Source organism: Piliocolobus tephrosceles, chromosome 4 (genome assembly GCF_002776525.5).
Source record: "Piliocolobus tephrosceles isolate RC106 chromosome 4, ASM277652v3, whole genome shotgun sequence".
NCBI lineage: Eukaryota > Metazoa > Chordata > Mammalia > Primates > Cercopithecidae > Piliocolobus > Piliocolobus tephrosceles.
This window is the reverse complement of record NC_045437.1, coordinates 311,243-338,378: the sequence shown is the minus strand read 5'-3', so window position 1 is coordinate 338,378 and position 27,136 is coordinate 311,243. Positions and strand designations below refer to the sequence as shown.

Sequence of the window (27,136 nt, the reverse complement as noted above, 5' to 3'; positions counted from 1 at the left end):
ACACTGATCCGAATCTTAAGTCCCAACAACTCACCCTGGTGGATTCTATTTGCTTTTGCTTTTCAAAAGAGAAACAGTAAGTGGCACTGCCCCACCAGCAGGTCCCAGAGTTGAGTTCAAACCCATCTGACTGGCCCCACAGCCACAGCCCCTGCGCTGCCCTCCTCTCTGTCCTCTGGGCACCTCCAGGAGGGCCAGGATCAGAGGCTGAGTGGGGGCCCATGTCTAACACGAGACTCACAATGCCCCACGTATGGCCATGAATGGCTGCAAAGCACAGGGTGTGCTGATGTGGGGGTTCCAGTGAATCACGGTGAGCAGAGGACTTCACAGAATGGGCTTCAGGAACAGGGAGATCAAGATCATGTCACAAAACCCCTGTGGGAAAAGCTGTGGAAGACTGGGTGGCTGCTGGGGGCCGCTGCTGGGGGCCACTGCTGGGGGCTGCTGGAGCTGCTGCCGCTGCCTCAGGGCTCTGATTCTGCAGAATGCACCTTGCATCTTGCACCACTGTGGCGCTCAGGACTGGTGGACCACAAGGTGTATCCCGTAAGCTGGCTTCTGAATCCAGCTCAGAGCAGGGTGGGGAGAATTCCAAAAGCCTTCAGCGCGTGGGAGTCAGTATTCTTGGTTTTCTTCCCCTCCTGAGTTGGAATAACATGTTTGTTGAGCTGAAGTTGTGTGCCAGCTCTATGTGCCTTGGGCTCCACCCCACCCTCACAACCCCACGGGGGTCTCATCGTCCAGGCCGCTGGAGGAGTGCTGTGACCTTCGGCCCAGTACCTGTGCCTGTAATCCCACACCTACGCTCCACCCCAGGGCCAGGACGACAGGGCTGTGCGCACACACAGTGCGGTGGGGCCAGGCCTGCCCTGCCTGGCTCTGACACCAGGGGGCTACGTCCCCTCTGCTTCTATGGCTGGGAACTCCCAGGGAAGACCAGGCTCGCCGTGTGCAGCGGAAACTCCATGGTGACTGTAAGCGGAGGACAGTGTTCCAGGGTTTGCGTGGTCCCTGTAGGTGCCGGAGGACCTGGGCCCGAGCCCTGCAGGGACCCCAGAGCTTTCTGTGTGCCTGTGTAGCATTTACTTCTTCTCCCTTTATCCCTTGCACTTTACATTTCCATCCTTTAAAATAAGGTACATGCATTTAGTTTAAAACCTTGCAGAGACGTGTGGGCCTCAGCAGGCTGGCCCATGTCCTGGCCATCCCTGGAGCTGCCCTCTGTCCGCCCTCAGACAGCAGCAGTGAGGTGGGGCTGGCAGGGCCCAGGCAGAAGCCGCTCATGAGCAGAAATGAGTAACGAGCGTGGAAACCAACGCAACGTGAAAACCTTCAAATAACGGCTGCTACTGTCAGACTGCAGAGCTGTCTAAATGGTTATCTTAGAGAGGTCAGAGGTGAGGATGGAACTCACGCCCACAGCAGAGAGCACTGTGAGTGCCGGCAAGGCGGCCTCGGGGCCTGCAGATGGAAGCCCTTCACGGTCAACCCTGGACACTGAGCCGGGGGTCCCAGAGCCTCCAAGGTCCTCCTTTGCAGGCACCCAGGGAAGAAAGGGCCCTCGGCCGTATCCTCTGCATCAGGAAGCCAGCAGGTATGTGACGGGGTCCTCCCAGAGGGGTCTCACTGGTGGGTCCTGGGGCTCCCACGGAGGGCACGGCTGTGAATACAGAGGACGCGCTGGCCCATCAAAGGCGCCAAAGAACGGGAGGGACGGCAGCATGGTGGGTGCTGCTGAGTCCCAGATCTCAAACTAGTTCGGGAGCCTGGACTCTGACAAGGTCAATCAAGACTGCATCTGAAAGAATGAAATTTAATACCAACGGAAGTTAAGGAATGCAGGGAGAATCCTAAGTCAGACTACAAGGCCACGCACGTGACTGCAACTTAGGATCGCCCTAATGCGCCTGCCACAGCAGGTACATCAGTGAAGCCAGCGCCCGGAACAGGGCGGGGACGTCTCCAGTCTGCACGGCTCCACCTACTGTGAACGTCCCGGGTGCTGTCCACGGGCAGAGGAGAAGCATCGGAATCAGGACATATCTGGAAACCATAACCCAGGGGAAAGGCAAATAGAGCAGAGAGCGCTCAGCCAAGACAGGGCCGTGGAACCCCAGGCAGTGAGATTCGAGTCACACCAGGAAGAATCTGCTCTCAAGGTTCTGTCTGGACCCAGCAATGTTTTCTGTGTGGGGTTTGTGCAGCCTCAGCCAATCACTCCTGGGGGCTATGGCAGAGATTCCCAATGGGTTGGGGAGCTGACTTCGATGCCTGCTAAGATTTCTTTCCCACTCAGTATTTGCTGCTCACAGAGTGGGGAGGCCATGAACAAAGCGGGCTGCCCCAATAGCGGCTGAAGGATCGCAGGGCAGGGCTGAGCTGCGCTTGGTTACCAGGGCCTGGGCCTGCAGCGCCGAGCAGGACAAGTCGGGGGGTCTTGGAGTCACAGAGCAGGGGCACCTCACCAACAGCCAAGGACCCGGGGGCTGAGGGCCAGGGGCCAGGGGGCAGGGCCATCCCAGACCACCCCTCCGCCCTGCATTCAGCCCCTGCCCCGCCAGGCTGTCCCAGGAGGAAGTGGCAAGAGCAACGACTCGCCCAGGTGGCCGGGGAAGGTGTCCTGCACAGTTCTCTGAGAGGAAGCTGGATCTCTGGCATCCCGGCAGCCCCAGCCCTACCTCACTGGTGTCTTCTCAGCAGGCGGAACACACAGTTTCTATACACACAGCATTTCCATCTCTCCCAGCACCAGAGACAGACTTAACACATTCTAGGGAACTGGAGACACGAATCCGCGAGGGCAGGGGTCCCCAACCCCCAGCCACAGATGGGTACCCATCCATGGCCTCTAGGAGCCAAGCTGCACAGCGGGAGGTGAGCCACGGGCAAGCGAGCGAAGCTTCCTCTGTATTTCCAGCCACTACCCATCGCTCGCATGACCGCTGGCGCTTCGCTGCCTCTCAGCTCAGCCAGGCCATGATTCTCACAGGAGCGTGAACCCTGTTGTGAACTGTGCATGTGAGGGAGGGCCTAGGTCCGAGCTCCTTAGGAGAATCTAACGCCTGATGATCTGTCACTGTCTCCCATCACCCCCCGCCATGGGGCCGCCTAGTTACAGGAAAACAAGCTCAGAGCTAGCACTGATTCTACATTATGCCAAGTTGTATAATTATTTCATTATATATTACAACGTAATAAAACAGCAATGAAATGCACAGTTAAGGGCAATGTGCTTGAATCATCCTGAAACCATCCCCCACTCCCAGTCCGTGGGAAAACTGTCTTCTGCCAAACTGGTCCCTAGTCCTAGTACCAACAAGCTTGGGGACCCATAGGCTGTTTTCTACTTCTGAAAGGCTGAGAATGCTGTGGGATAGGACTGGCTCGGCCAGGGACGAGGACCAGCTGGAGGGGCAGCTGTGCCGTTGACCCTCCATCTGCCCACCAGGGACGCATTTCTCCCGCATCTCTTGCAGCCAGGAACCACCTCCGCTTGTCCACGGACAGACAGTGCGAAGAGCGGGCAGCCGAGAGGTGGAGAAAGGCAGGGGCCACAGCAAACCCCCCATTACCTGGAGGACACAGGGTCAGGCCACTTATTCCGAAACTGGTTCTGTAACAGGACGATTTGGTGCCAGTTTGCAAAGGAGTTTGAAAAACATTGTTTGACCTAATCGCTGCTGCCTATGTTGTGTAATGACTTTTACAACACGAAACTTACGTTATTACCAGCTGGAAATGAAGAAAGAAGATACAGAAAGTACTGAGCATGGAGGCATTTTGTGGTGGCTGCCAGCAGGCACCATGCGGCTGTGAAGGGCGAGTCTTACTCACTTTGCATCCGTGGTGGCCGCGGTGTCTGCCCTGGGCTTTGCCCTCAGAAGCGCACTCCTCATTTTCATCTCCGCTGTGGAGGGGAGGAGAACGGGCGCCACGATGCAGAACAGCGACAGTCGCGGGGGGAGCACGGCTCCCGACGGCGCCTTCTTCTTCTGTCCAAACAGGAATTTCAGTTTTCCTTGAAACTGCATTGTCTGGTGTTTTAAAGAGAGAGAGGAAGGCGTGTTCACAAAGTGCCCTGGCAAGGTGGTCATAGGACACAGAACTCAAGGACGTGACAGCGGCTGGAATTCGCAGGGAGGCAGCTCACCATGAGCGGCTAGGGACAGCAGAGCAGCAGCTGCCAAGCCTGCGACCCCGGGGCCTGCACAGCGATTCGATGTGCTTGACTCATCCTGAAACCGTCCCCCACTCCCAGTTTCTGTGGAGTCGTGGCAACTGCCTTTGATTGACCGGTTCATTCCTGCATGTGTGCTCGCGCACGTTCATGTGCGCCACGCCGTGCACCGGTGGGCATGAATTGCGCCTGCGGGACCTGCCACCCACCCACAGCCGGGCCAGCGGCCAACCCTCTGGCAGGAATTTGCAGGAGTGGATTATCTCCAAAGATTGTTTCAGCTTTAACACGCCATTTACAAATTATGAATTCTTCATTTGTAATGATAAAATTTAGGCACAACGTGGTTTTATTTATCTAGGGTGTACAGTGTGATTTTAAAAGCCAGCAAGTAACCTAGGAGTTTGTTATAAAAGAAAATAGGCCGGGCGCGGTGGCTCAAGCCTGTAATCCCAGCACTTTGGAGGCCGAGACGGGCGGATCACGAGGTCAGGAGATCGAGACCATCCTGGCGAACACGGTGAAACCCCGTCTCTACTAAAAAATACAAAAAAATTAGCCGGGTGAGGTGGTGGGCGCCTGTGGTCCCAGCTACTCGGGAGGCTGAGGCAGGAGAATCGCGTAAACCCGGGAGGCGGAGCTTGCAGTGAGCCGAGATCGTGCCACTGCACTCCAGCCTGGGCGACAGAGCGAGACTCCATCTCAAAAAAATAAAATAAAATAAAATAAAATCTCTCTCTACAAACAGAAGGCTGATGTATAATTTACTTGTTTACCAAAGGCCTTCAGGGGTACTGCCTTCTATGGAAGAATGACCCCACAATGTGACTCCACCCTCTCTCTATCCTTATTTCATCCATCTATCTTTCCATCCATCCATCCATGTTTCCATCCATCCATCTTCCCATCCATCTGTTCATCTTCCCATCCATTCATCCATCCACCCATCCATTCATCTATCCATGTTTCCACCCATCCATCATATTCCCATCTAACCATCCATCCATCATCTTCTCATCCATCCATGCACCTATCAATCTGTCCATCTAGCCATCCATCCACCCATCTATTTATCCATCCATCCATCCATCCACCCACTCACCCATCCATGTGTCCATCCATCCATCTGTCCATCCATTCACCTTTCCATTTGTCCATCTATCCACCCACCCATCCATCTTCCCATTCATCCATCCATCCGTCCATCTATCCATCCATCATCTTCCCATCCATTCATCCATCTGTCATCTTCCCATTCATCCATTCACTCATCCATCCATCCATCCATCTTCTATATCCAACCATCCATCCATCCATCCATCCATCTTTCCATCTGTCCATCCATCCATCCATCTTCCCATCTATCCAACCATCCTCCCATCTATCCAACCATCCATCCATTCATCTATCTTTCCATGTGTCCATCCACCCATCCATCTTACCATCCATCCATCCATCCCTCATCTTCCCATCCATCCATCCCTCCATCTTCTCATCCATCCATCCACTCATCCACTCATCCATCCATCCATCCATCCGTCATCTTCCCATCCATCCATCCATCCATCCATCCATCATCTTCCCATCCATCCATCCACCCATCCATCTTCTCATTCATCCACCCACTCATCCACTCATTCATCCATCCATCCATCCATCCATCCATCCATCCATCCATCCATCCATCTTCCCATCTATCCAACCATTCACCCATCCATTCATCCAGCTTTCCATCTGTCCATGGATATATTAAACAAATAATAAACACCTGCTGTGTAGCACTCACACAATTGGTGTGGGGGATTCAAGGCAGTGGTGTGCTGGGAAATGTTTAACATCTAGCTCTCCAGGGGGAAAACTTCCCAGATATGCAGTGTTTGCCGATTTCTTTAGTATAAATATTCCCAACACGGCTGACTTCAAGCTCCCAAGTTAATTTCAGCCGAATCTCAAAGACTACCATTTTCAGCTGGCCCTGTGGCATGAGGGAGCTTCCATGACACCCGCATTGCCCAGACTGCACCACTTAGGGTGGAAGCTGGGAAGAGCTGTGAGGTCCTGCAGGGTCTTGGTGTGTTCTCTGTCAATACAGGAGCCCTTTATGGTGCTGTGGATGAATGGATTTTAATGGGAAAACAGAATCAGACACTTATTTGTGTAAACCTCATTGCAACATTTTAGCGTCAATCTAATTTCTCTGGCTTATTTCCTCCATTCAGTTCTTTGTTTGACAATTTCATTTTAAACTATATTCCACTGGCTGCACAGTAAAATCCTTCCAATTTTGTGTCATCTAGAAATAAGAGTTTTTAATTAACCAGGAATTGGTTATATAATTTTAAAAAATGAACAACATTCCTTAGCCAATAAAAGTAAGTATCTTAATTTCCACAAAATATAGAACAAAATACCAATGGTGAAACCCTATCTCTACTAAAAATACAAAAAAATTAGCTGGCCATGGTGGCGGGTGCCTATACTCCCAGCTACTTGGGAGGCTGGGCTGAGGCAGAAGGATGGCAGGAACCTGGGAGGCGGAGCTTGCAGTGAGCTGAGATCGCGCACTGCACTCCAGCCTGGGCGACAGAGCGAGACTCTTGTCTCAAAAAAAAAAAAAAAAATCTTTATTGTCACTAGTTACCTAAATGAAAGCTGTGCCCTGGGGCATGTTCGTGGCAGCAGATCTGGGGCCTGTGGAGAGCTCGTCCTTCCACCAGGCACCCAGTGGGTGGGAAAGAGAAAGAAACAGGCAGACCCACAGGTGCCTCTGCCATGGGGATGGTCTGCACCCGAGGTCCCCAGGAGGTCGTGAGTCCACACATGGGTGGAAAGCTGAGCCCAGGGGGCCTGCCCAGCTAGGGTGCTGGGGTGAGAGGGCCTTGTGGCATTGACTTGCAGCCAGGAGACAGCAGGGGCCACCCCTGGGCCTCTCAGGGGCTGTCACCCAGGGTTGACTATGCTGCGACCCAGGGGAAGTCCAGTGCCTCAGGGGTCTAAAAGGTGGGCAGGGGTCTGGGACAGGGTGGGAGGCCTTTTCCCTGACATGTCCAATGGGGAGGATTTCTCTGATTCAATGAGGAGCTGGAAGAAGAAATAGTCAAATAGCACAAGTGAAAATCCCAAGTATCTGTTTGCAAGAGAAGAGGGTGAAACCAAAAAGTTCAGCAGAAGCTGTGGGCTCAGCCACTCACGCCAGCCACAGCCGGAGGCTCTCCCAGCTTGCCAGCCCTTGGCAGAGGTGGGGCACATTTTAAAAAATATTTTAATAAGTTATAAATAAAGATACAACTAGAGTATAAACCTACTGCAGAGTTTTACATTTTCATCGACCTGGCTTGTCCACCACAGCAGGCCTCACAGTTGACTCATCACACATCCCCTCGCATGCTCAGAGGCGTCAAGGCCCCATATCATCCCAGCGTGCACAGAGCTCAGCGCAAGCCCTTGCCCCTCTACCAAGGACACGTGGGTTAACGCCCCCACCTCCTCTTGCTCTCTGTTTCCTTCCGTCCCAGGGCAGAATGCACCCCAGATGTCGGGAGCCCCCTGCCAGGAGCCCACACACTCACCAGGAAGCCCGAGGTGCTGTCCAGCAGGCAGCGCACACGGCAGATGAAGCAGCGGGTCAGGAAGGCTGAGTACTCGGTTGGCGCACCTGCGCCCCACTCCTGGGCCCTGAGCAGCCTCCCCAGGATGACATCATCTCCTGCAGACCATAGTGGCCAAGGGGCGTGGCGGTGGGAGAAGCCAAAACACACAGGTCACACGCACAACTGCATGCACAGAGCACGCAACAAACACACCCATGGCTCTCACGTGCAAAGTCATGTAAACCCTATCACCGCGCGCTCCTCCTGCGCCCAGCATCCTTCTAGACATCGCTCGGACAAATTTTGCCTTCATCATCCCTTGCCTTTAAAAACATCGTTTTTAGTACATGCGCATGCACGACGATGGTTTCATCTTGCTTATTTTTAGCTTTATAAAAGGGTCTTCCATGTAGGTGCCTGGGCTCTGCTGTTTGATTTAAGGTCAATCATACTGTCACATGAAGTGGTGGTGGAAACTTCTCGTGAATTATTTTAGGCTTCCGTGGATATGTGCGAGAGAACCCAGGAGTCACCCTCTGCACAGGACCCCGGGCAGGTGTCGCCTCTCCTCAGAGCCCAGATGCAACTGTCCCAGCAGAGCCCCCGCCTGTCATTGCCTGTCAAGGAGCTCCACACCTGCCGGGCTCATCTTACCAGTCAGAGCCACAGGGAGGTTGGGGGCAAGCCCTGTGCAGGGGTCTTCTGTGAAAAGGGACAACCGACTCTGAGTAGCAATCATCTTTCAGGGACTTTTATCGGATAACTCTAGTATGAAGCAAAGAAACTTCCTGGCAGACATGAGACTTGAGGGGAGTTTGCAAAACAAGAGGCCAGGGCTGCAGCTTGTGGTGGGGTGACAAGAATGGCGGTGACCTCACACCTGGCAGAGCCCAGGCAAGCAACCAGGAGTGAAGCACACTCGAGCCACACGGAGCTTGTGCAGCCCAACCAGAGGACAGGGAGGGACACGGGAGGAGGCCTCTGAAGAAAGGTGAGATATGGCGCTAAGGTCAATGTGGAAGGCAAAGCACACCAAGAAGGCATGACAGGGTCATTTCCAGAGGCAGTGGCGTGTTCTGTGATCTGCTCTAGGTTTTGGTGACTCACTTGGACCCCAGACACCCACCTGTCTCCAAGGGCGGGGGCTGCCCGAACACCACCTGGGGAGGGTCCATGGCCCAGTGGAGCTGCCGGCAGAAGTCCTGGCGGTCGTCCACGTGGATGTAGTCGTAAATGTTCTGGTGCATCACGTCTGTCTGAAATTGCGCAGCAAGGTTATTCCAGCCTTACCCCAAGTGGCTTTACACACTTTATTCCACTGACGAGTAACCGAAAAATTTCCACTCCACTTGTCAAAGCAAGTCACAGCCACAGGGAAAGAATCCCACTGAAAAGACGGCGCTTGACCCGGGGCCCCCGCTCCCTCCTGGGAAGACGCCTGTCTCAGTTGTCTGGAGCACCTGCCCATCCGTCTGCCCACCAAGTGGTGCCCACATCCAGCCTTTGAGGGCAAGTGGGAGGCTAAAAGATGGGCATCTTCTGGGCCACAATGTGGGGCCAAGACATCCACTTTCCTGTCGACTTAGACTCTTTGTGACTGTTTCCCATCACTTCACATCTTATGGCGGGTGATTTCCTCCTTCCTGACACCCAGGCCTCAACCTTCACTCACTTTCATGAAGTCTCAAGAACCAGTTCACAGGCCTCTCTCTAGTCCTCTCCTTCCACCTGCTCAGAAGCAAATCCGGGCCCTGACACAGAGGCTGACCCTCACAGGCACCCAGGGTCCATGTCCGGCGACAGAGGCTGACACTGTGTGCCACGAAGACTGACTTCAAGGGGGACCCAACTGTCACCACTGCCTGTGAGTGTGTCTGCGTCTGAGAAAGCCCGGCCATCCCACCGCCCTCTCCCTTCTCCTAACTGAAGAAAGTCAGGCACCTGCACCTGCAGCCTGGCCCGCACACCCCCGCCCCACCCCCGAATAATTAACCCTGCCAGGGACTGCTAGAACCTCAGGACTCTTTCAGGGTGACCTAACTCTAAGTGGCCATTTGTTATCATGATAATAACCAAGTGGTTCTTCCTAACTGGAGGGGAAGCTCCTTAAGAGTCAAGACCTCAGAGGAACGTAATAAACTCACCCTAAAGGGACGAGCATCTTCAGGCAACCCAGTGGGAAGGACCCGCAGGGCTCCCGGAACAAGACGAGACACAGCCTCAGGAGGGCAGGGGGAGGCCCTCACTCAAGGGCCTGGACTCCAACCGCCTGTGCCTCCGCAGTTCCCTTCTGAGAATGCGCTGTCACGAGCGGTGAGAGGAACAGAGACCCCTCGAAATGAAACGGGCCGCGCCAGCCTCCCCCCAGTGCACTCCTCGGGGCTCTGCCGTCATACAGAGGAACAGTGAAAGGAAGTGAAAGGCGCCGTGCCAGCCTCCCCTCTGTGTACTCCTCGGGGCTCTGCCTTCGGTGCCTTCCTAAGGACTGGTAACTGGAGGGTAACCTAGGCCAAAAAGCGCCCAATCACGAACACACAGTTGGGTGAGTCACCTTCAAGAAAACACCCCGCGGGACCCCACCCAAGTGAGGCCACAGGGCGTCGCCGGCACCCGCAAGGCCATTTCTGCCTCTGAGTCGGGCGCCCTCCGTGTGGGGGCTGGTTCTGCGCGGCGGACTCCACGTGGAGGGAGGGTACCCGCCAGCATCCCCCTGCCCGGCATCGCCACCCTGAGGGCAGCTGCTGAACCGCGGGATGGGCGCTGTGGACAAGGAGGCCCTGGGTCTGCAAGGGCCTCCTGACTGGCACAGCCAGGCGCCAGCTGCAGCCTCCCAGGCGGGGAAGCTCCTCTTCCAGTTAAGGCTCGGACACTCCAGCGGCTGCACCTTCTGGCCAATGTTTGTCCTTTTCCCTCTTTATCTTTTAGTCACTGCGGCGGATAGGCCATGTTTCTTGCTATGGTTTCAACTTTCCACCTCCTGAACCATAAGAAGGAGCATCTTTGCATATTTCAGGTGTTCAGTGGTGCCGGCCTGTGTGGTGTGTGTGGGTGGGTGGCTGCCTGCGTGGGTGCATGCGTGGCTGTGTGCGTGGGTGCATGCGTGGGTGCCTGCGTGGGTGCGTGCGTGCGTGCATGCGTGTGTGTGGCCCGGACATGTCTCTTTCTGCGGCCGGACATGTCTCTTTCTGGAATCCCCACTGAGCTGTCCAGCTGCCTTGCCCAGTCCTTTCTGGGCCGCCTTTCATGCAAGGTGTCCCGCTGCCATCCTGCCCCCCTGATGGACCAGGAGGCCCAACCCATCCGTCCTTTCTGTGTAGGGAGGGCTTTTTTCCTGAGAAATCTTTCCTCATAGATCTAGCTCTGCTCTGTTATCTTCTGGAAACTTCCATCATGCCCGGAAGCTGTCTGTGGTGTGAGCCAGGACTCAAGACCGGCTTCCTCCTGCAGGGATGCAGCTCGCCCAGCGCCTGCAGCGCCGCCTCCGTTCCGCTGCCAATGCCCCGGCAGCCAGTGTTTGGTGAGGGTGGGAGTCTGCGCTCCTCCCAGCCTCAGGGCTCCCTCTTTCTCCTTGACTTCCTGTTACCAGGGGATTGTCTTCGTAGGGCTCTGTTAATTCAGGGGCTGGGAAGCAATGCTGGGTTTAGGCTTCCATCCCATCCTGTTCTACGAAAACAGGATTTCCCAAATCCAGGACTTCACAGCTCTCTTTTCATCAAGTAGCCACAGCTCCTCCTCTAGTGTTCACTCCGGATACTGGAATATTTCGCAATCAAAACCCGCTTCTTCTCCAGGAACTGCACGGTTCTGCCGCTCTATGGCAGCAGCCTCAGGGCCCATCAGAGGGAGCTTAGCTACATAACCACCGTGGCGTCCCCTACCGCGGCGTCGCCTCTCGTGTTTCCGCAGGGTCTCCAGGCTGAAGGACGCAGCGTGTGAGAAGTTTAACAAATACACATCCACATCCCGATGGCCAGAAAAGGGGATCCACAAGGAAGGTTTCAGAGTTCTGATCCAAACCACTCTACCTCCCGGTTCCACATCTTCAAATCCACGTTACACCCGGGCATAGGTAACACAAAACCAAGGAAACAAAGACCCAGAAACCTGGGTCTTTCCCCTTCTGAATTAGAGATCTTACGACATTTGTTTCACAGCTTATGGAAAATGGTGTGGGGACACTTCCAGTAAACGGGGTTGGCAACAAACAGAAGAGCTGGCCCATCAGCTCTTACCGGCCAGCCTGTTGGTCCCTGTGCAGTAAGAGCCGGGCACCTTGGAGGGCCCCGGCTCTGCCAGGACAATGAGAAACACGGCTCCAAACACTCTCCTGTGTGAGCTCTGACACGTTTTAGTGCCAGCTTTTTAAAACTGAAATGCAGAGGAACCTGTGTCCAGAGGCAAGCGACATTCCCCTTACACTTGCTGCCATCCCTAATTTCTTCATTTATAAATGTTGCTTAAAAGACTAAAACTCCCAGCCAGGCACAGTGGTTCATGCCTGTAATCCTAGCACTTTGGGAGGCCAAGGTGGGCGGATCACTTGAGGTTGGGAGTTCAAGACCAGCCTGGCCAACATGGGCTTTAGTAGAAGCCCTGTCTCTACTAAAAATACAAAAATTAGCCAGGCCTGGTGGTGCACACCTGTAATCTCAGCTACTCAGGAGGCTGAAGCAGGAGACTTGCTTGAACCAAGGAGACAGAGGTTGCAGTGAGTCAAGATTGTGCCGCTGCACTCAAGCCTGGACGACAGAGCAAGACTCTGTCTCAAAAAAACAAAAAAGAAAAAAAAATTCCCATTCCTTTTAAAAAATAGATTCTTGCCCTCAGCCCCAACAGCCACAGGCAAATACTTATTTCCCAGTAGAAGAGAGAGACTCCTTCATCTTTGTGGTCACAGTCAGGGTGAGGCACACGAGGTCATCTGCAACCATGGTCATGTGGCCGGCAGCTGCTGCTTCACCTGGAGCCCTCACTCCCTTAATGTTGGGAATCTGGCTTTGTCATTGCAATGCCTGGTGCCCCAAGCCCGGCAGTCCTGGGACTTCTCCAACTCACCAGTCACCAAGGCCTGGGCTTACACCAGAGGCACATGGCAGTGCTGGGGGCCTGGGTGCACCTGCTGCATGGGCACCCGGCTGTCCTCACAGTAGCTGGTGCTGCACCAGATCATGAGGCCCTGCATCTCCCGGAGCTCGCTCGCCCTCCAGTTCTTCACCATGGAGTGCGCCTCCTCCTGCACCAGAGCAGCCGCAGCCCCGCCCTGGCGACCCCACACTGCCCCACACCGAAATGGTCCTCGCATGAGTTTCCACAGGCAACCCTGAGCTTTGCAGGCCCCCGGAAGGTGAACCCCCAGCACCTTCCCTGAGCAGCCCCAGGCCTGCCCGAGCACCTCATCCATCATCTCCAACCCCGCAGTCAGGTAACGAAAGGGAATTCAACAAGTGAGAAAGGGCCTGCTGCTCAAGACAGGAGCACGTAGCAGAGCGGGAAAGAGTTCTCCAACTGAGGCGAATCCGAAGACAGGGTGAAACGTAAATCCTGTTTAGGTTGAGGAAACAAAGTTCTGTGTTTTCATCATCAGTGTGGTATGTCTGCCCTAAGTCTGTCTTAATCTTTTAAAGTCTGATTCCCACAAAGTGACATCAAGATACACGGTGGGAGAAGTGGGAGGGGGAGAGCACGACATTAAAATTATCCAAATCGTACAAAAACAAACCCTCCTTTCATCAAGTAAAGACAGTCTTTATTTTAGCTTTACACCACCACTTAGGGAGTTTAGAATAAAATCATTTCCAATTTTAATATGCTGCACACTCCAGCGGCTAACATTTTTACCTTTTTGTGCAAAAGCTTGCACACATCAGCTAACCATGCCTGTGGGATTCTAACTGCTCTGATCGACGAGCTCTAATGTTTGAGAGAACTAACAACTTCTTGAATCAACAAATGTCATTGGCAACTAAAATATACACCTAAAGCCGTTTATTCCTCACTAAGCTTGCTGAACTTGAAGACACTGAAATCATGCACTCACGCTGTGACCAGGAATAATTGGTTTCTGACTTTTTGTAAAGCATTTTGCACAATAAACTCACACAAGCACAAAGCTGTTCTAATATTTTCATGAGATATTTTGCATAAACTAGAGGCAATGCCTGATTTAATGGCATTTGGAACCAATTTCCTCATAATCAAGGCGAAACTTTTTTTTTTTTTTAACTTCTCATGCTTGGGGGAAAATGACCAAGCGCCAAGAAAACAGAAAGCCCAATTAGCAAAATTTCTGACCTGGAATCAGAGCTGCTCTGTACAGCACCTGCCCCTGTCCCCAGAACCAAACCCTGGAGTGAGACCATCGAGCCATGGCTAAAGACAGCGGCTCTGGGTGCAACTGGAGAACTCAGGGCAGCTCAGGACGCAGTGACTAGAGTTGACGGTGATTCTGAGCATGCAAAAGGCAGAGCAAGCGGTCGTCTCTAGACTCAGGCCCTGCACATACAGACCACGCCGAAGCTGCTCTGCTTAGGTTGACAGAGTCACTGAGCCACACCCTCATGTCTGCCCATGTCCTGTCCTTCGAGTGCTCCCCTGTTCAGTGAAGGATGCACCAAAGCCCAGCAAACGCATACGGACCCACTCCACAGCTCTCTACGTGTAAAGGAAGCATCCCACGGGCAGCTCCGTGGGATTGGAGCACAGAAGATGGAGATGAAGAGGATGCTGGGTGGCCACCCAGATACTCATGCCATCTGTGGGAATGAGGGACCCACCAGCCGCCGTCACTCCAGGTCCCCTCTCATAGGGCACATCAGGAGATGAAAGTGCCCCAATCACAGATGCCAGGGCACACTCAGCAAAGCCTGTGGTCATGCGGTGTCAACAGCAGCTGCCTAGAGTGATGTCCCTCTGTGGTGGGAGATGCAGCGCCAGGCACCAGGGCTTTGTCCAGCACTCCTCTGTTCAGTGGCCCTGTGGTCTGGCCACAGCCTGGCAGGCAGATACCGCTGCTGGCCATGGTGTGGGCACAGGAAATGAGGCTCAGAGCCATCAAGGTCGCTGCTGGGACAGCAGAGCTGTGTCTTCACCCTGCACTGCGTTCCCAACAGGACAGTGGCCTGGACACCCCTTGGCAGCCATGCCCACTGCACAGTGCTTCCTTTCCCTGCACACAGCCATGTCCCCCTGCGTCCTCCACCAGGGCCGGCCCAGGTGTGCTGACGAGCTGCACCTTCACGTGGATGCTGGGGGAGAGGCCATCCGGAGGAGGCATCCAGTGTGCAGAGAGCCGCGGTGCGGAAAACAAGCTCACTGCAATGAGCCCGGCGGTCACATGGTCCCTGCAGTTCACAGGGAGACCGGCCTGGGCTCAGGGGCAGGAGGTTGCACTTAGGGGCGGACTAGAGGAGCTGCTTTGCAGAGTCACCAGCAGGCAGCAGCGACTTCAGCTGTGGGGAAATTCAAAGCCCTGGCTCTCATGGAAACTGGATAGAACTCTGTGCAGCCTCAGGGCCTGGGCAGACATGAATTCTAATGACTCGTCAGGGACTAGTGTGGGTGAGCGGGGTGGTTCCTGGCTTCCACTGACTGCTGCCCTGCACAGCCCCTAGAGGCTTCCCACCTGACCGGGGCGGGGGGATTCAGCCCCAGGCTTCCCACTTGACTGGGAGGATTCAGCCCTAGGCTTCCCACCTGACCAGGGAAATCTTCACTTTAATCACCCCATGGGCTGCCTCTCGCTCGGCATGAATGCTGGCTCTGGGACCATTTCCTCATAGGCAGAGGTGCTGGGCACTGCAGGGGGCAGGGCTTCCCCTGGGGCCTCCCGCTCCACCAGTGTGCACCTCCCAGTGTCACAGCTTCCCCAAGCGCCCAGCGGCCTCCAGGTGCACATCTCACCTGGGTCCCAAAGGGAAGCTTCCTACCAGCCAGCCCTGGCCTGAACATCTTGGGAACTTCTCCACTGCCCAGGTCATGGCCCCACCCTGTGCCACCGAGGGTCTGGCTCTCAGCCTCAGTGGGGCTGGCGTTTCCAAGACGGCCCCTGCCTGGGCCCTGTGGGCACTGCTGCTGTTCTGTTGCTATATCTGTGTCCTCAGAGTCCTTTTAGTCCTTTGTTGCTGAGCTGGTGCTACTGGTTAACACTTCCTTACACTAAACCCATCGTAAGTCTTTCTATAAAACTGCTCAAATTTCTGCACAGTTTCTGTCTCCAGACTGAACCCTAATACACTACTCTCTATTTTTCAAAGTTTTGTTTTGATCTTTCTCAAACATATCTGTTCTTTTTTTCATCATATGCTGTGCTTTCTTTATACTGCTGCTTTTATCTTTTATTGTTTTAAATCTGTTTGTTTGCCAGTTTCCTTTGGACGGCTTTGTTCCTTAAGTTCTTCCAGGAAGCAGGGTTTGTTTACCTGTCTGCTGGATCCTGCTCACCGTCTATGGCTGCCTTGGGTTTATTACTTGCACCATAAGCTCATCTGCAGGGTGGGTATTTTTGTGGGAGTGGTTTGTGAAAGTGCAGATAAAGGGCCCCATTTTTGCTGCTTTGGGTTCTCCAGTCATCTCATCAGTCTGCAGTATGCCTGATATCCAGATCCTGGGAGTCCTTGCCGTGCAGTGGGAGAAATCTTAATTCTACAGCCAGCATCTGATTTTCCGTGAGGGACCCCAGCTCCTTTCCAGACAGAAAAACAGCTCCCTTGCTCCCCTCCTGGCCTTGAGTGGGATTTGTTTGTTTGTCTGTTTGTTTGTTTGAGATGGAGTCTCACTCTGTCACCCAGGCTGGAGTGCAGTGGCTCGATCTCACCTCACTGCAAACCTCCGCTTCCCGGGTTCACGCTATTCTCCTGCCTCAGCCTCCCTAGTAGTTGGGACTACAGGTGCATGCCACCACACCTAGCTAATTTTTGTATTTTTAGTAGAGACAGAGTTTCACCATGTTGGCCAGGCTGGTCTCGATCTCCTGACCTGGTGATCCATCCGCCTCGGCCTCCCAAAGTGCTGGGATTATAGGCGTGAGTCCCTGCGCCCAACCGGGTGGGATTTTTTATCGCACCTTTTCCTGGGTGAGTTGCCCTTCCAGGGCTTGGTATCTGACGAGGCCTCAACCCCATTCTCGGCCTGGAAGTCTGGAGTCATCCCCCTGCGGCTGACGGGACAGCATACCAAAGGAACCACTCGCACGTCAGGAAGGGCATTTCCGGAACAAGCTGTGTCCTGAGTGCACTGGGAAGCTGAGGGTTAAGACGTTGACTGGGAGTGGATGAATGGGATGGTGCTGGTGGGGCCCGAGGCCCGAGCCAGAGGAGACCATGCCGCTGTCCAAGCGCCGCGGCTCCCTTAGACCAGAACACCCCCGACACTGAGCGGCCTCATACCAAGACCCTGAACCCAGGCTGGAAGAAACACTGCCCTAGACACAGCTGGAGTGTGGAGATCTTTATCTGATAAGAGTTCAGTGATAGGAAAAACCCGATTTTAGACATTTGTCAAACCTTGAAGACAACAAACATTTACAAAGGGAAGAGAACCTAGCACTTAACAGACTGGAGGGCTATTCTGGTTTCATTTACCTGATGGAAGCCCAGATAGTCCACGATCGTTGCTGACGCATAAAATATCGTCCCTTCTGCACTCACGACCAGAGCAAAGCCATTAAGAGACTAGAAGAAAAAACAAAAAAAATCAGATTGGCTCACCCAAAATGAAAAAGTGCAAGCATCATTTGCTTAAATTTTCAACAATATTCTTCTGTTTTGTAGTCCGTATTCATAACCTCTAGAAATGCCCACTTTTTATTTATTTATTACCATTTTGTCATAGGCTCCAAGTCAACAGGCAACATGAGAAGGTAGCCATGGTTTATACGGTCCCTTTTCTAATATATATAAAATTATGTGTTATAAAATATGCACCTTGTCTTGGTGCGACAGTGAGACTTGGTACCTAAGACGGGGCAGGAGCTCTCTGTTTCCCTCTGCAGATGTTTCCGCCCATGTAACTCCTTCTACACACTGTCTGGAATACCCTTTGGATTTTCTAAGGATTTTTATTATGGAAAATGTTGAACTCCATCGACCAGCCTGGCTAACATGGTGAAACCCCATCTCTACTAAAAGTACAAAAATTAGCCAGGTGTGGTGGTGCACACCTGTAATCCCAGCTACTTGGAAGGCTGAGGCAGGAGAATTGCTTGAACCCAGGAGCTGGAGGTTGCAGTGAGCCGAGGTCACGCCGCTGCCCTACGGCCTGAGCAATGGAGTGAGACTCTGTCTAAAAAAAAAAAAAAAAAAAAGAGAGAAAAATATTGAACTCCATCAAGTGTTTTTCTGCATCTACTGACACCATCACAATTTTTAGTTTGTACGTGATCGATAGATTTTCTGATGGTGCATCATTCCTGTAGTTTATGAGGTAAGCTTCTTTGATCATGACTTTTTAATATGCTCTTGGAATTGATTAACCTCACTTAGGGGTTATCCATCTGTGTTTAAACTTGGCCTGTAGTTTCTCTGCATATTTTGCACACGGTATACACAACCATCAAGACAGGAGTCGCTCCTGCCCCTTTCCTTCCCTTCTCTGGACCCACTTAAGATGAGGGTGATGTGCTTCTGGAAGGCCTGGTCCACCTCACTCTGAAGACCCTCTAGTGTGGGCACATTTTGTGGAGATGGTACATGAAACGGGGCAGATTTTAACACCATGTTGATTTATTTATTGTTAGTGTATGCAAGTTCTTTATTTTTTCTTAACTATGGCATCTTAAAATACTTTCTAGAAACTCATTTCATTTTGATGTTAAATTCAGTCGTGTATGTCATTCACAATGTTTGTATGATTATTGCATCTTAGTTACAGCCGTAATTATTGTGGGATTTTGGAGGGAGCAGATGGAGGAGGCAAGGATGTGGCTGTGCTGTGCTCGACGTGACGTTTTCCTTTATTTGAGAAGCGAGCCCCGCAGCCCCACCCTGCAGCAGCTTCCCAGGGCCGTCACTGGTGAGGATGCTGGAAAGATGGCGGCCTCTGAGCCGCAGGATCTGTCCATGGCAGCAACGGCTGCTGGCACTGAGCAAGCACAGGCTACCAGGTGGAATGTCTCACCCAGTCTCACATCCTGCACGAGGCAGGGGTGAGCTGGCAGAGTCACCTGGACATGGCTTTCATAAATGTTTCCATTTGTGTCTTTAAAACACAGACATTCGGAGACTGCAGCTCCCATGATGTTTGTGGCTATCAGCCGTCTATTATACACTAATTTCCTTAAATCTGGGCCATCCATTTTTATGGATTTGCTGGGTACTTTTATTTTCCTTTCTTTTTCTGAAATCTTTGCCAATTTGAAAACAGATATATTATTTTTGAAAAGAGATAAATTATTTTACCATTATAGTTTTCATTTCTTTGATTACTAATGAGATTGAAATACATTTCCTACATTCACTGGTAACTTGTATTTCTTCTTTGGTAAACTGCCCTATGCATGTCATGTGCTAATTTTTCTATTAGGGTTTATAAATATCAATTTCTAAGAGCTTTTGAAATACCGGTATTGAAGACTCCCAGGCAGCCAAGGATAATGGCAGTTACCTAAATCCAAATCCTCCCCCGCAACATTCCACAAAATCATGGAGAATGGTAAGAACAAGTGCAGCTACACAGACCCAAAATTGCATCATAATGAGGACACAGGAAGTGTAACAAACTTCCAATTACACACAAGCAGAAGAGTCAGCATCAAATCCCAGTGAGCTTAAAATGACTGTTTCAAAAGTATGTAGTCCCTCCTCAAGAAACCAGAGAAAGAAGAGTCAGTTAAATCTAAGGTAAGAAAAAGGAAATAAAAAATAAAGGTAAGAGTCAAAAATCCACGAACATGGCTTAGAACAGTCAAATAACAGAGACCATTAACGGAGCCAAAATTCAGATTTTTGAAAATTTTGAAAAGATTAATAAAACGGATAATCTGCTAGCAAGACTCATCAAGAAAAAAAACAAATCACTGACACCAGGAGTTTAAAAGTACATCACTACAGGTCCTACAAATATTAAAAGGATAGTTGGAAAATACTAAAAATGATAGTTAATACATTAAACAATTTAAGTGAAACAGGAAACATTCCTTGAAATATGCAAATTAATAAAAGTGATATAAGAAGAACTAGAAAATCTAAATAACCTAGTATCTATTAAATAAATTGAATTTCTAATCAAAACTTTCCCACAAAGAAAACTCCAGGCCCCAATTAAAAAACATAAAATAGCTAGGAATAAATCTAATAAAAGATGTGCAAGGCTGGTATACTGAAAACAATGCAACATCACTGAGAAAATACCTGAATAAACTAAGAGATATACAGTGTTCCTGGATTGAGGCTCAATGTGGTTAGGATTGTCCTGTCTCGCTACATTGATCTGTAGATATAATGCAATCCCAATCACAGTTTTAAAGGTTTTTTTTTTTCTTTTTATAGAAAGTGGCAAGCTGATTCTCAAATTTTTATGGCCGGGCGTGGTGGCTCATGCTTGTAATCCCAGCACCTTGGGCAGCCAAGGTGAGAGAATTGCTTGAGCCCAGCAGTTCAAGACCAGCCTGGGCAGCATAGTGAGACCCCATCTCTACAAAAAACAAACAACAAAAACTTTAAAAACTAGCTGGGCATGGTGGTGCACACCTGTAGTCCCAGCTGCTTGGGAGGCTGACGTGGGAGGATTGCTTGAGCCTGGGAAATCGAGGTTGCAGTGAGTTGAGATCATGCCACTGCACTCCAGCCTGGGTGACAGAGTGAGACTCTGTCTCTACAATAATAAAATAATAAAATAGTTATGGAATTGCAAAAGACCTAGCCTTGCCAAAGAAAACTTGTTTAAAAAAAGAACAAAATTGTGGAAATTATTTTGACTTCGTGGCTTCCTATAAAGCTCTGGTGAGCAGGACAAGGTCAGGCTAGACAAGCTGACCCTCAGCCAAGGCACTAGGTCAGTCAGTGGGGAAGGAAGGTCTAAAACAGCGTGGCTGGGGCAGCTGGAGATTCGTATGGAAAAATGAACCCCGACTCCTATCTCATGCCACACACACAAAAATTAACTCAAGACCTATGACAGACACAAACAAAGCCCAGAACCACAAAGCTTCCAGAAGAAACCCAGGAAATGCCCTCATGAGTTTGAGGTCAGTGGATTTGGGTAGGATACAAAAACACTAATCCGTAAAGAAAAAACTTGATAAATTGGGCTTTATTTTAAAATGCCTGTAAAAAATGAAGAGAGAAGCCACAGAGAAAAAATATGCACAGCACATTGATAAAGGACTTTATCCAGAATCTATAAGAACTGCTACAAATCAACAATTTAAAAAAAAAATTTTAAACAATGGGACAAATGTTTGCACAGATAGTTTACCAAAGAGATAGAGTAACACCCATCATACACATGAAAATACACTCAGCATCCTTAGCCACCAGGGACGTGCAAGTTAAAACCTCATCGAGATGCTGCTCCACACTCCAGGGCGGCCACTGTCAGAAAGACCGACAGCACGGAATACTGCTAAGGGCGAGAGTGACTGGTGGGAATGTAAAATGCTACAGTCACTTGGGAAAACTGTCCTGCTGTTTCTCATAAAGGCAAGTGTACATCGGCCCTACATCTCGGAAGTTCCAGCCTTAGTATTTCATCAAGGGAAATGGGCATGTTCACAAAAAGGCTGGAACAAGGATGTTCACAGTGGCCTTGATCATAATAATCAAAAGCTAGAAATAAAGCTAGTTTATTTCTAGCAACTATCAAATGGATAATGGATAATGGAAAAATGAATTGCAGAATAAGTATAAAATGGAATACTGTTACACAATTAAAAATTTTTTAAACCTACTTATTATGCAAAAACATTGATGAATCGCAAAAACACTACGTTAAATAAAAATCAGATGCAAAAGTTCATTAACTTAAGAGTCTATTTATATGACACCAAAGAACAGGCCAAACTAATCTACAGTAATAATCAGAAAGTGGTTCCCTGGGTATGGCAGACGGCAAGTGATTGAATAAAAGTGGGAGGAAGACCTATATGCAAATACATTTGAAAACCTAAAGTATATATTTCCCTAGGAAAACATAATTTATAAAAATTGACTCCATTAGAGATAGCAAGCTTAAAAGATCAACTCCTGTAGAAGGAATAGAGAAAGTTATCAAGGGATTACCCCATAAAAATGCACCTGGCCCAGATGGTTGTAACATGGAATTCCACCAAATCTTCAAAGATCAGATAATTTCAATGCCCCGTAAATTGTTCCAGAGCACAGAAAGTGAAGGAAAATTTCTAGTCCTTTTCAAGAAGTATAACATTGACACTTAACTCTGATATGGAGAGTAAAGTAAAAAAGAAAATGGCACACCAATATCACCTTTGAATATTGATGCAAATGAGCTAAATGAAATATTAAGAAATAGACTCCAGTTTCACATTAGGAAAATAATGCATCAATAACCAAGCAGATACAATCCAAGGATGAAAGGTTGGTTCAATATTAGGAAGTTCATTAATGTAATAGACCATATTTACAGATCTGAGGGGAAAAATGATTATCTCCATATATGGTGAAAAAGCCCTCAATGAAATTCACAATTATTGCTGAAAAAAAAAAAAAGGGCTCAAGAAAATAGGAATTACTGAATACCTTCTTCACAGGTAACATGTATGTGTGTGCACCTCATTCCTAAGGCAGTGACTTCATAGGGAAACACTCAAGGTGTTTCCAGTAAGATCAAGGAACAGGGTAGGGAGGCCCACCACCACCCACACAAGGGGTGCAACTACGGCCCCCAGTATGGCACCCACTATGGCCTGCCATGTGCTTTTGTAAACAGAGCCTCACTGGAACACAGCCATACCCACGCGTTTATTCATTGTCTATGGATACTTTTGTACTACAACCGCAAAGTGGAGTGCCAAGGGTGGAGACAGCCCAGCCCAAAACGCCTAAAATATTCACCACGTGGGCCTTTAAAGAAGCAGCCTGCCAACTCCCTCCCACGGCATCGGACATTGCATTGCAGGTATGGATTGATGCAATTCGATGTGAAAAGTCAACAGGACGTAAAACGATTGGGGAGAAGTGAAACTGTCTCTCTTTGCAGACAACATCATAGTACATCTGGAAAACCCAGGAGGATCCATGATAAAATAACCCAGATAAGGCTGGGCACGGTGGCCCACGCCTGTAATCCCAGCACTTTGGGAGGCTGAGGCAGGCAGATCACCTGAGGTCGGGAGTTTGAGACCAGCCTGGCCAACGTGGAGAAACCCTGTCTCTACTAAAAATACAAAATTAGCTGGGTGTGGTGGCGCATGCCTGTGGTCCCAGCTACTAGGGAGGCTGAGGAGGGAGAATGGCTTGAGCCTGGGAGGTGGAGGCTGCAGTGAACCGAGATGGTGCCACTGCACTCCAGCCTGGGCAACAAGAGCGAAACTCTGTCTCAATAAAATAAAATAAAATAAAATAAAATAAAATAAAATAACCCCAATAAAATAATTCAGTACAAAATTGACATACAGATATCCATAACCTTTACAAACTAGAAAACGGCCAGATTAGGATACGTAATTGTAGATAAAGCCCCATTTACAAAAACATCAAAGAAGCTAAAGTACTTATAAATAAACTTGAGACGTGTGCAAAATCTATATGAAGAAAATTTCAGAACATCTCCAGAGGCACAAAAAATTATATTTGAACAAATGGGAAGACACACCTCAATCTTGCATAATTATATTTGAACAAATGGGAACACACACCTCAATCTTGCATAATTGTATTTGAACAAATGGGGACACACACCTCAATCTTGCATAATTATATCTGAACAAATGGGAAGACACACCTCAATGCACAAGATGAGTCAACATCCTACAGATGCCTGTTCCTCCTGAGTGAATCTATCAATATGCTGTAATACTAATTAATAAACATAGCATCAAACTGATTATGCAGCTGGTAGGTTTATACTAAATATGAAAATAAATATGCAATGATAGCTACAAAAGCACAGGAAGAAAAAAAAGCCAGGAGACAGGAGCATCTTATTCAACATCTAAGAAATACTGTCAGGCCTCTATAATTAAATCATGGAGCATGAACAGACACATCAATCAATGGACTAGAATGGGACGTCCAGAAATGGGTCCAAGCACAAATGGAAATTTGATGCATGAAAAAGGTGTCACCTCAAATCACTGGGACAGAGATAGGCTTTTCAATAACTGGTGCTATATTAAGAAACGTTATTATTATTGCCTGTTTAATCAGGATCATCTACAAGCTGCCACTCTCCTCCTTTAGTATATTAATTTGCTAAGTTAATTTTATGGGTATTTCCCAACATCGGAGTCTCACCTTACTCCTCAACCACTGTAACTGCAGTGGCCCGTGCTTTTATAACACAGATGGGAGTCAGTTGCTATTATTTTATCTGGAATTGTTTTGTGCAGTTTCATAGGGGAGAAGAGGCTGCGTTTCTCCTTTGAGCTGCCTGCATCGTATTTTTGCACCAGCGTTTTCCTAACCTCTCAGAATTAACTGAATAGCTTTCCATCCCTTTCTAGGCTCTTGAATGGCTTAACCAGCTTGAGTATTTTCTGTTTCTTGATGTTTTCCTGAAATACGCTTCTAAAAACAAGTGGACCAGACACCTGATCCCCCTTTATTTTGAGACAACTTTCCGTTCTTCCTTACCAGTGCAATTATGATTCTGTTCAGGGTAGTTCACTCACACAAAAATGTGCCTCCCAGCCTCCCACGTGGGGTGATTTGGCCCATGAGGTAGGGGCTGGGGATTGGGGAAACTCTTTCTGCTGACATGGGGCCATCCTGGTCTGGTCCCTCCGTATTCCTGCAAGACATGCAGACAAAAGGCAGCTCACAGAGCCACTGGCTGGAAGGAAGCAGGGCTGGGGGCAGCAGAAGGGGCCCGAGTGCCCAGCAGCACCGTGGGCGCCTGGCCCAAGCCCAGCTGTGGCAGGTTCCCATCCACACTGCAAGAGGCTTCTTCTGGGCAACACCTTTCCTTTCCTGTTTTCTCCCTAGTTTTTTCCCCCAGTTAATTTTCTTGTAGAATTTCTACCTTCCTCAGGTGGCTGTAGAGCGTTTCACACATCTGTGTCTATCTTGCTGGGTGTCACAGGTGTGGGGAAGGTTGAACCACTGCCCAGGGTCCAGTTCGAACCAGAGGCTGCGTGTTCTTCCCTAGATGCCATCACACCACACCTGATTCAGGAAGAAAGTCACACCAAAGGATGCAGCCTCAGACCTAGAGGCTTGCTGGGCTGCAAAGCCACGTTTTTCAATCAGTAAAGTCTCCAAAAAGAAAAGTCACAGGTGCCGTGAAAATATAAAATAAACACTTGTCAAAGATCAACTCAACAGTGGGTGAGGGGAGCAGTAAGATGTTACGACCCACGGAGAGAGCGGAGGAGCTAGTGGTCACAGGCGGCGGGACAAGGCTGCCGGGTCAGGTGCCGGTGACCCAAAGGCCCTCTCTCCCACCGACCTGAAGGGTGTGCTGCCCGCTTGGTTCTGGATACAGAGGTGCAGGTGCCAGGTGATGACTTCACAATGAGATTTGAACTCTGTGTTGAGCGTCTGAACAAGAAACCCAAGTCTCACAAAGCACCTCCCACTCAGAGGAAGACGTCAGGGAGCCCCTGCCCAGCTGTCACAACAAAACAGCGGGCAACACTGCAGGCTGCTCCACGATGACAAAATAGGCCAACGCTTTATATGGTTTGGCATCAGACAAGAAGCCCATCGTTACCAGTCACCCTGAACTCCACCACGTTTCTAGAGAGGGAAATTGACCCTGCAGGACATCTGCATCCACGGGAGCATCTAAGGAGCTAAAAAACTGACGTATTTGTACATTTTCATTCCCGTGCAGCTCCGAGGAAGAGGATTGGTTCCATACTAACGTCTTTGGGTCATGAGCAGAAAGTCTGGTGAATCTGCCTGGACCCGTCCGGGGCTATTTACAAGCTCTCGGTTTGCCCAGATCTCCCCAAGGGGCTCTCTTCTCAGACCTGCTGCATTTCTTTGGGGGAGGCGGCTATGGAACACTTGAGACTTAGTTGTTTATGTCACTCAGTAAAGGATCTAATGCGTCCATGGGATGATCCACAGAAGGGAAATCACTGTTCTCCTCCCAGTAACTGGATTAATCAGCAGGACATGAAATGGATCCCGCAGCGGGTGTGAAGACAGCCTCATGCCAGCCTCCCTGAAACGGACTGAGCCCGCTACTCGAAGGCATGGAGGAGGAATGGCAGGTGGTGCCTGCCGGCAGATTAGCAAGCTGGATAATCATCTCACCATGTCCTATGCTGCCTCGGATTTTCACCTAAAAACATAAGACCTTCTCATCCAGCCTCCCACCAGCTGGAAGAAATCTTTCTTAGAGGATTTTTGGGGACTTTAGTTTTAGCTCACGTGACCAGGCTGGGACCCCCCCCCCCCCAAGGCCAGACATCCATATCCCTCGTATTACCGACCCAACCGAGAGAGTGAATTTTTATGACAGTTTTTTCCAAACCGTAAAAAGGTTTTTAAAATTATAATAAAATATATATAACATAAAAATTACCATTTTAGTACCAATCACCTGCCCCGCATAGGATGGCTACTCTTTTTCTAAAGAGGTTAACACTACAAACCATAAAGTCTGAAAATAATTGTATTAGATGTTTTGGTAAACACAATGTGCAAAAGACAGCACCCCACAGTGGCCCCCTATTGCTTCTGCCCCAAGACTCTCCTTCCTAAATCATGCAGAAGCCTTTGGTACTGCTGAAGACACCCAGAGTGAAGGAAAAAAGAAAAAAAAGAGTGAAACAGCTTTTAGTAACACCGGAAGAAAAATTAGTCAGCGAATTATTCAAGTATTTGATGAGAAGGGCAATGATTTGGGAGCATGCATGGAGCAGATGTGATTAGACTCACGGATGAGTGAGAGCTGCGACGGGTTCAAAGAAGCCTGCAGAAGACCAGCTCACGACAGGAATGCAGACTCACCAGGAACGGCAGAGGCTGAGTGAGATGGAGAAGGGTAACCCCAAAACTGGACCAGCCCTGACAAAGGAACTGACTATTTCTTCAAATGCTGGACAACATGATTTGGCTGCAAAGACTAAACAGATTCAGCCGTGGATTAAGAAAAAACACCAAGTTTGAATGACTACAAAGGAGAAAACGTAGATGAGTCAGAAAATAAAATGGAAGAGATATTTCATCCAATACTCCAGACCGCGCCTGGGAGATACTTCATCCAGTACCCCAGACCGCGCCTGGGGGAGACTTCATCCAGT

General features: G+C 49.8%; 1 protein-coding gene and 1 pseudogene across 1 annotated transcript in view; one reads left to right on the top strand and one right to left on the bottom strand.

Moving 5' to 3' along the window:
* The window catches only part of AHRR (aryl-hydrocarbon receptor repressor), an 83,455-nt gene that overhangs the window by 5,955 nt on the left and 50,364 nt on the right, over positions 1–27,136 (bottom strand). The window contains exons 4-7 of the mRNA XM_026449408.1: positions 17,349–17,438; positions 8,897–9,026; positions 7,750–7,886; positions 3,838–4,037 (exon numbers count right to left, since the gene is read on the bottom strand). Coding sequence (XP_026305193.1) covers positions 3,838–4,037; positions 7,750–7,886; positions 8,897–9,026; positions 17,349–17,438 — 557 coding nt within the window. The remainder of the gene's footprint in view (positions 1–3,837; positions 4,038–7,749; positions 7,887–8,896; positions 9,027–17,348; positions 17,439–27,136) is intronic.
* The window catches only part of LOC111527985, a 958-nt pseudogene continuing 269 nt past the window's right edge, over positions 26,448–27,136 (top strand).